The sequence below is a fragment of the Bacillus rossius genome, chromosome 8, assembly GCF_032445375.1.
Source record: "Bacillus rossius redtenbacheri isolate Brsri chromosome 8, Brsri_v3, whole genome shotgun sequence".
NCBI classification, from domain to species: Eukaryota; Metazoa; Arthropoda; class Insecta; order Phasmatodea; family Bacillidae; genus Bacillus; species Bacillus rossius.
The window spans coordinates 15,162,633-15,178,532 of NC_086336.1; the positions used below are offsets into that span (position 1 = coordinate 15,162,633).

At 35.6% G+C, this 15,900-nt stretch overlaps 1 protein-coding gene across 2 annotated transcripts in view; it reads left to right on the top strand.

Moving 5' to 3' along the window:
- Positions 1–1,819: 1,819 nt before the first annotated feature.
- Positions 1,820–15,900, top strand: part of LOC134535533 (superkiller complex protein 8) — a 43,460-nt gene continuing 29,379 nt past the window's right edge. Inside the window, exons 1-2 of one of the 2 annotated variants that reach the window (XM_063374679.1) lie at positions 1,820–1,927; positions 5,055–5,161. In XM_063374679.1, the coding sequence (XP_063230749.1) occupies positions 5,080–5,161 (82 nt within the window). In that variant the 5' untranslated portion in view covers positions 1,820–1,927; positions 5,055–5,079. Of the gene's footprint in view, positions 2,014–5,054; positions 5,162–15,900 lie in introns of both variants that reach the window. The other variant, XM_063374678.1, reaches the window with a different exon arrangement.

Sequence of the window (15,900 nt, forward strand, 5' to 3'; positions counted from 1 at the left end):
TTGACCACCAGAGTCACATAATAAAAAATATCAGGACACAGTTTCTGGAGAAGACATTCAGGCTAAATGGGACTCAGATAACAGGAAAGCATGTGCAAACTTTATATAAGTTACAGAAAAACTATGTGTTTACCCCTGTTCGGAATTTGTCTCGGAAGATGGTATATCCTTCAAATTTGGAAAAAGTGAATGTAAAACGACCAAAACTGTTATTTTCTGAACCAGTGACTGCTGCACTTGAGACATGCAGCACACTTTCAAGTGAACACTTTCCCGACAAAGAAAGTCTACAGGCAACAGTTCACTTCATGAAAATAGTGAGAAAGTGGTTTTAACATTCATGATGTTTGCAACAGAACACAAGCCTGTAGATCAAGGAATATGGACAAACTGCACTTCTTTTCCGTGAGTGATGAACGTCTTCAGTGGCTTACACAAACATTCCTGCCTTATGTAGCTGATATTCAACAACTTGGTCGAAACCGAAACGAAACCTTCAGCTCAGAGACCTATGAAGCACTTGTAATCACTACAAAATCAACAGTTGCCTGCATAACATATTTTCTGGACAATGGTTTTCACTATGTCTTAACTAGAAACTTTTCGAGTGATGACATTGAATTGTTCTTCAGTCATCTATGGCAACTTGGAGGTTTTAATGATGCTATGGGTGCTCGGTAATGTTTGTATGCAATACAAACAACCCTACGCACTGGTAATATACCAGCATCAATGTATGCAAATGTGGAGAGTGATTCAAGCTTTTCATCTTCAAAACAATGCCATGCAAAGCCCAACTCTTCCCAGTCGACTGATGTTCTACCAAATTCTGTGCTGGAAATCCTGAATCGTCCATTGAACAGTAAGTATTGATACCCAATCTTAATTATTAGCGAGTAAAGTTGTTTTTCATTTTTACATTTGGCGAAATTTTCTTTGCAGCCTGTCCAGCAACAATGAAAACTGCATCAGTTGCCTTTGTTTGTGGTTATCTCGTAAGAGTTGCCGAGGAGAACACCAACTGCATTCACTGCATGGATTTGCTAGCCACAGTATCCAGTAATTCACCGTTAAATATGCTAATCCATAATCAAGGCAGAGGTGGCTTGACATATGCTAAGGCTTCGTTTGTTTCTCTTGTGATGATCATTGTGGAATTTTGTGTAAGTGCATTAAAATTTTTGCCGAGCAAAGGTGTACGAGAATCGCTCACACAATATTGTAAAACAAAATTTATTGACACTCTTAAGTGTTCGAAATGTGACAATAAGAAACTGTGCTTGTTGTTGTTGACGAAGCTGCTAAATCCATTGTTGAGCAACATTGCGATGAGATGTACAGACAAATACTATCGCGCGAAACAGTTCAACAGTAAACCTTTATGCAGAAAGTTACTGAAACTGTGAATAGTACCTATAGGTAACTATATTTCTCTGGTCTGTGAATATTTTTTGTCGGGTAATTGTTGTAATGTTTTAAACTGCAAGAAGGAATTTGCATGGTATTCGTCACATCAACAAGAAAAAATTGGTGAGTAGAATTTGTAATTTATTATTTTGATGCTTATTTTATTATATATTTTATATGTAAATGTACATACACATTTTGTTAATGTAAACATCCAACTAATTTCCGCGCTAGTTTGTTTTTTATGTTAAAATTTACAAATTTTGAAGATAACTCCCATATACGACAGTATAAATCTACAGCGTAAAACCCTGCTATCTTGCGGCGTTTTTGAAACTACAGTTGTATCGACACTTTTACATGCGAAAACCGCAGCGATGCGAAGGCCTTCCCAATATGGTCGTTGTTCCCAATCTCGTAGGCAACGCCTGTGTAAAGGCTTCCCATTCCTGATGCATGATATATTTTCGCCATAGAGAAAATATTTTCACTATGTTCCTGTAAAAGATGGCTGCTTCCAGTAGGTACATCAATAATACTAGGCTGTGTGTTTAGTCTAATGATCGAATCCTTTTTTTCTTTTTAGATATATAAGCTACGACTATGGTAAGTAGAAAATTTAACATTATAAAAATATTTGTTCTGGTTCTCTCCAGATCCGAGTAACAAATGACAGTTTATTAATGGATGTAATTAGTATTTGTCTATGAGAATGTGTTTAGTATAATACGGTTAGGTTATGTTAGATTAAAGACCCAGACTTAATAAACCTAACCATTTACACGTATAAAGTTATAGCGATTCGTTTTTAATTAACACGAATTATGTACAGAGACGTGGTTTCAGTGGACATAAACTTTAACACGCACTCTTTTGTTTATTATGGTATTTTAGCCTTTAGATGGTAATGCTGTTGCCGTCACCCGGCCTCTGTGGAAGGCCCGGGAAGTAACTGACAGGCACTACGGGCGCCACGGTGCTGCTGTTGTCCGGGGATGGAGGCGGGGGGGCAGGCTAGTGAGACACTAGGCCGTTGATGGTGGGTCGTGGATACTCTGCCCCCGCGTGCCCCGCCAGGTACGCAGCTTGAACTCTACCCTGAAATCCTCTAAAACTGCTCGGCCGTGTGGAGGACGGGGTGGCACGAAATAATTGTACGCAACACCGGTTACGTTGATTTAGGCCTACGTTTATGCTAATGCGCTATGCGGCGTCTGAGCCGTTGTACAGTACATGAACATACGTTACTTACAGAACAACACACGACACTAATCTCACACATTGAACTCGCCACGGCAGTCTCGCGGGACGCGGTTACGAGTGTTCTGGAGACGGCCAGTACCAAAAGTCTTAGTGTGGCTCAGTGAGCGTGACCTTAAATTACACTTACTTGTGGTTGCGGCCGGCAGGAGTATGCCCGGCGGTTTATGAAAAGCGTGTTGGCTGGAGTCGGCCAGTGCCGTACGTAGCATGGTCCGCGACGCGGTGCGGAACCACTAACGTAGGCGGTCGGGATAAGCCCGGGCCCGCAAAATACACGCCGAGTCGACGTGAGCAGCGGTGAAATAAAAGAAAAGGTTTAGGTATTAAAATGAATCAGAATGACCGGTCGGTGAAACAAAGTGAAAGGCTGCTCACGAACACACGTCTTGACCCGGCGCGGAGTGGTTGGAGACTGCCGAACATGGCCGCCTCGCATAGGAGGGAAACTTTCCCTTCTTTGTGAGTCGGCGCCAAAAAAACTTTTATTAACTTAATTTACTCTATTATAAATTAAAACACGTTCCAGGTGTCCAATTAAAAAGTAGCACCTGGTTATTGGGGGCTTAAGGCTTAACAATGGTTTTAATGTAATATATATATATAAAAACTAAAACCCATATTAGCACAGAATTTTTCTCTTTTGGAAAGGAAGTTTTTTAGTTTATAGTGTAACTCCTTGGTGCAAACATAAATAGAAAATAAAATTTGCCTCAATCTAGTGAACACACAGTTTCTTATTTGTTAAATAAAGTCCTCAAGTGATGACATAGTAGGACGTTCAGAGCTTCTGATCAACTGAAAACATATGGTTTACCATTGAGACAATGATAAGCAAGAGTTAAACTTAAAGTCAGCTGTATCTAATTCTAATACTGGGCTTGCAGGGTGTCTAGTTCAGCAGTTGATGGCAAAAAATAATAATAAAATTCCGATAGTTGTGTTTTTGAACGCCGCAGTCCTTACTTTATTCACCCTTAAAACAATGTTTAAGAAAGTAGAGGATTGTGAGAAAAGAAACTAATGTTTATGGGTGAAGTGGTGTATTAAAGTCAGAATATCAATAGTGCCATGTTAAATGTGTGTGTTAATTGGGGAAACCTACGATACACAAAGCCTTATTAACAAGCCTGAATACTTGCCTTTATGCCATGTATATATATAATTGGCGCATAGTACATGTTCACTCTGCATGTGCTGTTTTCTAATGTATGTAGCAGCTGCTGTTTGTGAACATTCAACTTCCGTGCATGTGTGCTGTTTGCTTGTTGTTACGAGAGGGCTCTGCTACAATTGCACCAGACACAACTGTCTGTGTGCTCAACTGTGTTGGCCAAGCGTGCTGTGAATTCATGTGAATTCTTTTATTTATCTGCTTCACTTGATATTACATAAAATGCAGCTTGATAGCTTGCTATAGATATTTATTTGGGCTGTTCTCATTGGCTTTAGACAAGATTAATATCAATGAAACTGTGTCTTTCAATTTCAAATGTATTTAAATTTTTAAATCAAAATATTTGTCTCTATTTTGGGCCAAACCAGTTAATTTCATACATAAGTGTTTATATTTTATGGTTATCTGCCAATTTCGTTACTTCATTTTCCATTTAAAAGTAGCTTAACAGGTAAAACCAATTACAAATACAGTAAAATTGTACCAGAGACAAAATGGTAAATACCTAATTATTAAAAGTTTATCAGGAAACATTTTCACACAATTTTACAGTATATCTGTAATTTTCATGCATCACATTGGCCAATATTGTGCATGATGACTGAAGTAAATGGTGCAGTCTGACTTTTAGCCAATGTGACTGTGAACGTGTTCGTGAAAGTCATGCTTTTGGTAATCTTAATCCTTGAAGGTACCTATCTCAATTGTTTTTTGAATACAAATTTTATTTTAGTAGCTCTTCGTGCTGTTTGGCAGCAAGCAGATGCTTATTACTGTACTAGCATGGTTTCAGAATATAACTTTTGTTTGAAAAATAGTTTCCTCAGCACTGACCATCACAAGACAGTTAAATGCATTATTTAAACATTTGAGCAAATTGTACAAAACCGTTGGTTTTTTCTTGTTATATTATATGAATAACAATAATGTCATGATAATATATATATATACATCTCTACTTACTATGAAGTAGTAAAAACCTAATAAATTGTATTTTTTAAGATCATCCTTGTGATCATAGTAATAATTTAGCCTTTAAAAAAATTAAATCCTTTGGAAGATATAGATACTGTAATGAAGTAATGTATATGTTCCATGTGATTTAGGTTATACCTAATATGATTTCAGTCCTATATTTTAGAATAGAATACAAGTTTTTCTTGTTTAAATTATTTTGATTTAAATGTTTTTGTTTTCCCTTTTGGTTTAGTATTCTTTGCTGTATCGGAAGGAGAATGCTCACGATGATAGCATTTGGAGCTGTGCTTGGGGACGTTTTAAGAAAAAAGAAGATGAAAATGACGATGATGCTTCCAGGTTTGTTTTTCTTATGTAATTAGTTATTTTTTAATATTTCAATGTGTAAAAAAGTTGTGGCACGACCTTACTCATGTATAGACAGGTTTTTTCGGTGAAAAAATTCGCACAATTTCGTTACTTTTTGCGAGATGATTTCGGTATATTTTTCGCTATTTTATCAGTAGTTTCGTCAAAAATTTCGTTGATTTTAAAACTGCAATATTAGGTTTATAAATATAAGTTATACGTGAATGTGTTTAATATGTCATTTAAGAGTAGAACTACACAGTTTGTCTGCGTTGTTCAGGTTTTAAAAAATGCATATTGTATTTACTAGGCCTAAACATGTTACAAAGCACAGTACTGGAAACTGTTTTAAAAAATTTACTGACAAAAAAAGTTCAAGTCCTAAACTAAAAACAAATAAGTTACGTATATTTTTACCTGTGGCTAGGTTATATCAAATTTTTCCAATAAGTGCTATAAAAAAACACGACTGGCAGCTATATGAATATTTCAAGAGTAGGTAGGCCTAACAAATTTTTTTATCGTAACGTTCTGTTTATATGCTTAAGAATGCACAAAACTGTTAAAATATCGTACGCTTTGGCACCTACCGGCAATGTACTTGTGCATCCATTGACGAAATTTTGGGTCATCCAATTTTTCAATCGGTATGTTCGCTTCGATAAAAGCTCGAGTTGTTGACATAATGAACTCATTCTTGTCAAATTTTGCTTTTTTTTTTTTTTTGCCGTCAACAAGGCTGATTCCAGCGAAACTGGCCTTTTTGCACCGGCTTGTTGACTTTCCTTGTTTTTGTTATGCGAGGCACTGTTTTTTATGTGTTTCAAGCACGTGTCTTTCCGTTGTCACTCTATTCTAACGTTTCAGTACTTGCACACGAGAATTTTTTGCACTTTGTCAAAGACATAGAATCCTTCGCTCGCAAACTCCGCCGCCCTGTCAAATACTGTCATAACCATTTTAAAATCAACGTTTTACGAAAGAAACAGAGAAAAAACGTTTGATTACATCCACGCCATTTTAACAAACTGTGGCGAGTGGCGACTCTGGCGAGGCAATAGTGCGACATGAATACGACTTCCTAGACTATCGAAATTCGTTAACAATCGATTATTATCGACTGCTGTTATCGAGTCATCAAAATACGGACGTTTAGCTATTTTCAGTGTGTTTTTTCGTTTTTTTTTTTTTGTGATTTCTCTAAATAATTGATAATTTCGCATTTTTAAGTTTATGTATATTAATTTCGTTAATATTTCACGATTTCGCGCATCGCGAAAAACACCTGTCTCTACTCATGTATAGTTATCCCAGTACATATACTTCATGTTGGTCAAAGCTGCTGATGGGTTAGCCTTTAATTTAAGAGAATGCGGTTAAGATTTGTAAGTATATGACGTTTATGATCACATTTCATTGCAATTTGTTTTAGTGTGTAATTACTTTTAATTAGGCCTACCATTTTTTATTTTTAAGTGTTTAATTTTTGTTTGAGAATTAAAAAAAAATGCTGTGTCCTAAAGTACAGGGCCATTAAAATAAACCAACATTCCAGAGGCAAAACATTTTTGTCAGACCCCTTTTACATATCGTAATACAAATTTTTCAAACCACTCAACCATCTAAAATAAAAACACTGTAAAGACTGGAATATATAATATTTTGAGGTTGATGCGTAATTCTAGGCCTCATGTAGGCCTATAAGAAAATATTAGGAAATTGTTTAAAAGAATTTCTTTCGATACAACTTAAATTTCATTTGTTTAAAATTTCAATAAATATGACAAACATTGAAATAATAACCGTTTTAAAATGTAAATATTTGGTTAAGGTTGTGTAACTGATTATTAAGTATACAGCCATTTAAAAACCAATATTTTTTTCCTTATTTGTACCACCAAACATTTCAATAATGTTGTTCGTATTCCATAATTTTTCATGACTTGTTGGATTTTTAAATCTATAAATAATTAAATTTGGGTGGTAAAGTGACATTTAGCAATGAATTAGACTCATCTGTTTAATTCGTAAAGTAACAAATAATTTAAGCAACCTCATTCTATTATCATATTCAGTGATAAAACACACCACTGTGTGCTTATGTGAGTTTTACTTAGAGTTCATGTTACATTATTTTCATATTCCAAGCATTATTGACACAATTGGTTTAAGAAACAAAGCTACAAGCTAACGGTGTATAGATAAGTAGCAGATGTGGACTGCAACATGTACAGCCCAGTCACTTACTTTGAAGTAACACACCCCCTACACACACCCTCTTCCTCCCTCTCACAGTCGGCATATGTTTTCTTGTCCTATTCCTGTAAGCCGAGGCCACTAATAAGGCTATGCTATTTGTGCTGTTTGTTGCATCAGGTGGCCAGATAGATAAGTCTAGCTCATGATGTTGGGAAGACGCATGCCGTGGGATTCAAGTGATAATTCCGATGATGCATTCTGCTGACTCATAGTATGTAAATATATAAACAGGGTGTCCGGCGACCTGGAAAACCTGGGAAACCTGAAAAAGTCAGGGAATTTTGGTGGTCAGGGAAAAGTCAGGGCAAATTGTGAAAGTTCTGGAAATGACCAAAACCACTAACCACTCGCTTATCATGAAGGTTTTTCTTAAAGTTTTACAGAATACATTCTTTAGTTTTACTATTTTACAAATCAAATCATATTTAAACTAATGTTTTCCTTTACGTATCTGGACTTGCGACATATAAGCGTGCTGCTTTCATGAAGTATATAAATACCTACCGTATGTATGACATGCATACCGTATTTTGATGATAATACCGCACCCAACGTTAGGAAGGGGGCAGATAATACCATAGATTGTAAACTTGTAAGCTACTGTTCATAGTTAGTCTGGCTAATATATTGCTGCTGTACCATATTTTGGGTTCAACATACCATACTTTTGGCGGTTCTCGAGTGTAGTTACCGAAGCTGGCCGAACCGACCACCGGCGCTATTACTACAGTTTCTTTACACGTTTTGTCAGTTCTCTCAGATTGCCAAACATAATTTTCTTTGAAAGATATGAATATTATTTTGGAAATTTTTGTACTCTAGTCATAGCCAAAATACTTACGAATTTTATTGCTGTGATCTTAGGAAGTTACAGGGATGGAAACTGGTCAGTAAAATTAGTAAAAGTCAATTTTTTTTGGCAAAGTCAGTATTTAGTCAGTAAAAATGAGAAATGGTCAGTAAAAGTCAGTTTTTCTGTAGTTTTACCTTTGTTTTTTTTTTTTTTTCTAAGAAGACATGTTTGGACCAATGCAGTAAGTACACATACCTATCAATGCCCAATGAAGCATATCTGAAGGCTTTTTAAGTGCTCTTATGCTTAATAATGGAAGTACTGAAGTCTTGAGCACAATGATTCAATCAAAAACAGAGCATTGGGTATAATAGGACAAAGTATTGATTGGATCATTGTACTAGGACTTTAATAGATTTATATAAATGTTAAGATGGTGATTTTGTTCCTTTTGTTGTTGCAGATGGATTCAGTTTAGTGGATGGAAATTGTTACAGTGATATTTTGAATTTTGAATCTGAACCATGGGGAAGTGTAGCTTTCGCTCAGATTGGCTGAAAAAGACTGATAAAAATGGTTATTGTGTTTCGGAGTGGGAACGCAAAGTGAATGAAGCAGAAATGTTTTGTTTGGTTTGTTCAAAGACTTTCAATATTACATGGGGTTTGAAGCAGTTGAACAACATGCAGTAAATAAGAAACACAAAGAACAGTGTAGACTGATACTTTCAGCATCACAGCTTCACTTGACTACAGCACGCCCAAGTACTAGTGGTTTTAGTTTGTCAGGTGTAACAGAAACTATTCAGTTATATGATGTTAGGGAAGTTGCTTCAAGAGCAGAACTGATTTGGGTTTTGAAAGCTATTTCTGCTGGTTTTTCATTTGCAGCATCATGTGAAAACATCCGTGAAACTTTTGAAGCCATGTTTCCTTCTTCTGTTCCAAAAGATTTTTCTCTTTCTTGGACCAATGCTCGATACTTAACAACAGATGCTCTTGCTCCGTATTTCAAAAAAAAAAATGCTAGAAGATATGGATGGGGAGTATTTTACTTTATGTTATGATGAGACAACCAATAATGCTTCCATGAAAGAACTACAAATTGCAGTCAAGTATTGGTCAAAACAAAAAGAGAGAACAGTTGGCATCTGCAGACATTTTATTTGGGAAAAGCAACAGCCAGTGATATTTATGTGAAATTAAGTGAAGCATTGGATGGTGCTCAGCTCCCTCGTGCCAATTTGTTAATGCTCAGTAATGATGGCCCTAATGTAAATAAATCTGTTACTCGGCTAATGAACGATTCTCTTGTTCTTACGAAAAGAAAAGTGATGGTAGACATAGGCACTTGTAACATACATATTGTACACAATGCTTTCCGCAGTGGTATTTTGGAGTTTGGAGATGATGCTTCTAACCTCATCTTTCTTGTTCATGATTTTTTTGATGGCTGGCCTGCTCGTAGAGAGAATTTTGCAGAAGTTCAGACGGATGTGAATGTACCTCATCACCATTTCATCTAACATGTTTCATCAAGATTGTCTTTGGAGAGTGCAGGTGAAAGACTTCTTGAGAAATGGCCTGCTGTCATCAAGTATTTAATGGATTACATTCCTAAATATAAGAGTCATTTAATGAAGTCATTCAAATACAAGAGTATTGTGCGACTTTTGAAAGACAAGACTATGAGAGCTGAAGTAATATTTTTTTGTAGGTAGAAGTGCTGGTTTATTTACTAATTTTACTAGGAAATTTCAAAAAGAAGAGCCTTTGGTTCACATCATGTACGATGAACTGAAAACTCTTGCTAGAACAGTAATGAACCATATTTGCAAACCATCAGCTCCATTTTCTGTAGAAGCTTTCAGTTTTGAGCATTATTTACCATTGAAAGAAATATGCTGTGGCAATGGTGTGCATGAAGAACTGAAGAAAGTGAGTGAGAAGGAGAGGGAGATATTTATGATGCAAACTAAAAAGCATTTTACTGCTTCATATAAAGACATTTTCATGAAATAGTCCTTGTTGTCCAAGCCTCTTCTTAGGCATCTACAGTGTTTGTCTCCACCAAACCGTGTCAAAGAGGGAAGTCTCAAAGAAATAGTGAAAGTGGCAAGATCACTTCCATTTGTTGCCGAAGATATATGTACTTGCAGATGAGTGGAAATTGTTGGCGCTGGAGGAAGATGAACCTGGTAGCCAGAAAAGCCGCATAAATGTGTACTGGAATCAGTTCTTTAAGAGGAAAAATAATTCTGAAGATGTGAAATTCCCCACAGTGATGAAAGTAGTGAAAGCCGCTTTGTCACTTTCACATGGAAGTGCAGATGTTGAAAGAGGTTTTTCACGGTCTGGGCAAATTTTGACGTGTGATAAAGCTAATATGTCAGAAAGAGTTCTGGATGCTCATCAGCAGGTTAAAGGTGCACTCCATCAGGTATACGATGATAACGTCCATCTAGTACACATAACTAAGGAGTTCCTGAATTTGACACGTACTGCACATGTTCGGTACAAACAGTACTGTGAAGATCAGCAGAAAATTATGGAACAGAAACAGAAAGTTAAAGAGGAAGAAGAACACCGAATAGCAGTCGAGAGAGACCTCCAGCAACAGTTGAAAACAGAAAAAGTAAACATTGAAGAAGAAGAAGAGGCAACACTGAAGAAGTTAAGATCTGAAAGCAAGAGAAGAGAAGCGTTGCTGATAGGTTGTTGAAAGATGTACTCAATGAGAAGGATATGGTGGCTGCTAGTGTGGCCCAAGCTATGCTGGAAAGTGTAACAAAAGTAAGGGAGGAGACAGGGGAAAAAAAAAAACATGCTGATAAAGTACAGTGGTCTCTAGAGAAAAGAAAGTCAACTCTTATTACAAGTTTTTTCAACAAAAAACCAAAAATCTTTCCTCGTGAAATAATTTTGGATGTAACTGCAATATTTTTTATATGGTATTTGTGCAATTTTAATAAGTTAAAGTAAAATGTGTGTATGGTTACATTTATTGCTAACAGTGTTTGTATCAATTTAAGTGCAATATTACAAAAATTAAGATTATTTGTTTAGTAATAAAGTGTACTATATTGAAAACAATGTAACTAGACAGATTTAATTAAATTAGTGTGTGCTGTAATATTATGATTATTGTGAATGGTCAGCGGTGTTGTAACTAATGCAATTTAATATTATTCAGTATGCTTTAATTTAATGGACATTGTTATAAAGACATAGCATGTAACAAGTTTTGTTTTGATAATGTTGTAACATCTGCAAACTGATAAGTTTATGAAAATGTTTGTAACAATCCAGTTTGTGAACTTTATGACTATGTAAATAGTATTATAAATTTTATTTGTATGATTAAAATTTTTGAAACGTTTAAAAGTACGAGTTGGCTGGCTATGGGGATAATGGAGGCCAGAAATTTGTACATTTTTTCTGCATCTTTGATGCACGGTAAAGTTTAAATAAGTTTGTACTTAGTCAGTTTTCCTCTCCTTGTTCGTCAGTAATGTCAGTTTTTTTTCCTTGTTCCAGTCAGTAAAGTCAGTAATTTGAGCTAGTCAGTTTGTTTCCATCCCTGAAGTTATAAAATGTAGCATTGTTTATTGCGAATCTTCAGCGGTCTTTCTGCTAGATTTTATTGGAGCTGCGACTAGGCCTCTACAATTTCGGTGAATAATGTCTAATTTCAAGAAAACATCGTTCAATCCGACATGGCTACTTGACCCAGCATTTAGTTGGTGCGCGGAAGTGCCGGACGATGAATTAAATTTTCTTTTTGTAAATTATGCAAGACTGTCGTTTCCCTCAGTAATATGGGCGAACAAGCTCTTTCAAGCCACATGAAAGACCAAAAACACCAACATGCAAATAATGCAGTGAATTCTTCCAAGTCAGTTGGTATTTTTTTCAAATTGGTTACTGTTGTGTCTAAAGTTACCACAAGTAAATTCAATGGACAAGTTGCCGATGGACAAGCCTCTAATGAACAACTTCATTCGTCAGGTAACGTCAAATCATCTCAAAGCTATTTGTCACATAATAGTGATATGCCTAGTAGATCCTAGTCTGTGAGTTCTTGAGGTGTTGAACAATATTTCAGGAAAGACAGTGTTACAAAATCAGAAATTTTGTGGTGTTTGAATGCCATTATGCAGCATTCTTCTCTTAGGTCTGCTGCCAATAGTGTATCTTTATTCAAAATAATGTTTCCAGATAGTGAAATAGCTGCAGGAATGCAATTACAGAAAACCAAATTAGCATACACAATTGTGTCAGGCCTTACTCCTTACTTTCAAAAGGAAATGTTAAATAATGTTGTTGACTGTCATCATATTGTTCTTGCTTTTGATGAAAGTTTAAACAAAGTTGCTCAAATGCAACAAATGGATATTTACGTCAGATTCTGGGACAAAGAAAAGGAAGCTGTTGCTACACGATATTACAGCTCTGCATTTCTGGGTCACACAACTGCAAATAATTTGTTACTTTAATTTAAGAAATCTCTGAAAGATATCAATCTGAATTTTACTGGAAAAATTTTCATTTTTGTCTGGAAAACCTGAAAAAGTCAGGGAATTTTTCTATCCTGGTTTGCTGGACACCCTGTAAAATGAATAGAATTCATGAAGTGAGTCTAAATAGAAAAAGAAAATTTGAAGAATTTCATCATTTGATGAAACAATTACTTGTGAGGACAAAAACAAATTTATGGATCATTTCTAAATAAATATAACTCACTTTGATAGCATTCTCTTGAAATCTTATCTCAGGTATTTTCCTGTATATTTTGCCTTCTATATTCTTCCATTGAATTATTCCATAAACATATATGTTGTTGTAATCTTTCAATGAACTTTTCTGTCAACATGACTTTATAAAGAGCAATACTGAGAGAAATAAAACGCCATTAAAGCAAAGGCAGAAGTACAGCCTAATTCCGCACAAAATCAGATGTTTTTGGTTATCTGTGCATGCTTGAAGTCAGCGGCGTTTAGAAAATAGCCAAGAACTAAACACTCGGCGATGTCACCAGGATCACCAACATTGCAAACGTAGTGAACACAGCTTTGTGTGGCCAGTGACACCTGAGATGCAAATGGCTATATTTTACTCACGTAGTGAACATAGCGAGCATAGCGCTCTGTGTGGCTGAAACGTTAGCATTCAGGTGCCAGTATATAACCAAGTAATTTCTCATTCTTGTTTAAAATGGCATAATATACTGTAGGGTTTCTCCTGTGGTCTCACTTTGCGGCGTCACTTTAGTTATGTAGTGTTACACCTATACACTCCTTAAGTGCTCTATGTCGATGGAGACAGTTTTCTGTAGTGATTTTACTACTCCTGTACTTCTACTCAACTCAGGAAATATCCCAGAATATAATAGGGAATATATGTATATAGCTCTATGTAGGTGTATTGCTCTATAGCTAAGCAGTTGAGGTGACAATACAACTATGTGTTTGAACTTATTAAATTGGCTTTTTAAGCTGGGCGCCACTCCTACATATATATTTACCTTGTTGTCAAAGAAAAACAAGTGAAACAAAATACATATGAGAAAATAATACTTCAGATCCAATGTTCAGGTAGAGTGAAAAACAAGGAGAATTAGGATTTATGAACATACACAATATTAAATAATAATAAAATAAAATACGATTAACAAATAGTCTTTAATAATATTAATGTATATTTGAATTTATGGTTTGGCAAGTGGTAAGTATATAATTATGTCTTTACAACAAACAGGAAATACGTTGCACACGTGAGTTTCCAACAAAAGTTCATTAGTTCAGTTTATTATGTCAGTTGTTCTCACTCTTAGATCGAAGAAAAATAGATAACATATAGTTTTTTATTATTAACAACTTTTAATTTAGGAAAAAGGTACCTCAGCTTAGTTCAGTATGTAGGGTAGGTAGAACAATATGAGATTCAACTGTCATTTTACCTCTGGGTAGGAACTGTGACGTGTATATAGAATATCATTTTAATTATAATGTTGGTCTTTGAATGACTTTACTTAGTTCTTAAAATAATCTGTGTTTTTATTCGTAGACCACAGGATATTATGACATTTGGTTCAAAAAACGGTCTTTTACGACGGAGAATATGAGTCAGTTCTTACTCACGTCATGATTCACTCCTAATTACACATCTGTGCTGATGTGCCCTGTATTAATTACATATATTTAATTATACGACGATTTAAACATCTTTATACATGGATGATCTAATTTAGCTTCGAGGATTGCCAGATATATACGGGACTGAAACCCGGGCAATTTCAACAACGCCGCCACAATTACATAACTTTTTCTTAACAATTAAGTTCTAAAACTGTTAACTTTTGTAACTCAGCCTCCCATTGGCCGGAGCAAAAACACTGTTAACAGAAATTTACACTTCAAAACAAATACCGACTTCCAACAAAACGTCTGAAAATATCAAAATGTCACAAGTTTAAAATGTCAATTTTCAACAATGAATATACCTACTGTTATATAAAATACGTGGAAAAAGTTTCTTTTGCTGTTAAAGTCAATTGTGCCCTAGAGGGGTCTTGCCAATTGTTGCTCAAATGTCAGCTCGGGCTACGTCATAGAGTGTAGCACACGTAGATACGTCCAAATACAAATACAGAGCATTTAACACAGGAAAAATAAACAAATAACAATAAATATAATAAAATGTTATTAAAATAATAACAATTCACTTTCTTTGCGTGGAATAGTCATGTAACAGCACAATACCATAGCTATATAAATATAATACATCTTCTCTGTTATCGTAATGTGTATGCATAAAGTTACTGTGGTCTCAGTTATGAATGGGACCTGCCCTTGCTGCATAATTAGTAAGGTTTCCATAAGTGGTTTCCTGGCCCAGTGTCCTATATTTTTGCGTAGTTATAATATTTTGGATAGGGGCTTTACCATAGGCTTGGTGGTGGAGCTAAAGGTGAGGGGGAGGGGTTTGTGAAATTGTGACCAGAGACAAATGTGGTTTCGCGGTTGCTCCCGCCTGAAAATTTTAAAAATAAACACTTCAAAACATTTTTATGCCAACCTGAAACTTAAATTCTGACTATAGTTTTACTATTTTATCTTAATAAATTTGGATTTTCTTTCATAATAAATTATAATCTAGTTAGTTTTATAAATCCTAGTGATCAATCAAATTCTGGTGAAAATGCCTCTTTATAAAGGTAAAAAAAACTATGAAAATTTTTTAGTACAAAATTAAGGAAACTCAATGAAACTTGGTATTCATCATCATCAATCCATCATCCATCACCAATCCATCATCCATCACCAATCCATCATCCATCACCAATCCATCATCCATCACCAATCCATCATCCATCACCAATCCATCATCCATCATCTATCACCAATCCATCATCAAATCACCTAGGTATCACTTTCCATCCTCATCCTCATCCTCATCGTCAACTGCACCCAGCTTGTGGCATTAAATTTCATGCTAATAACAATTCAGTTCTTCCTTTTCCGGCAAAGTCCCATATTTTACCTCAGTAAACAAAACAAAACAAGGTAAACAAAAATGAAAGGGTTTGTACGGGGCCTCTCGCTAGTCGCAAGGCCCGGGGCAGTTGCCCAGATTAACAATTAATTGTTTTTAGAATTGTTACGAACGCGAGAGACCCG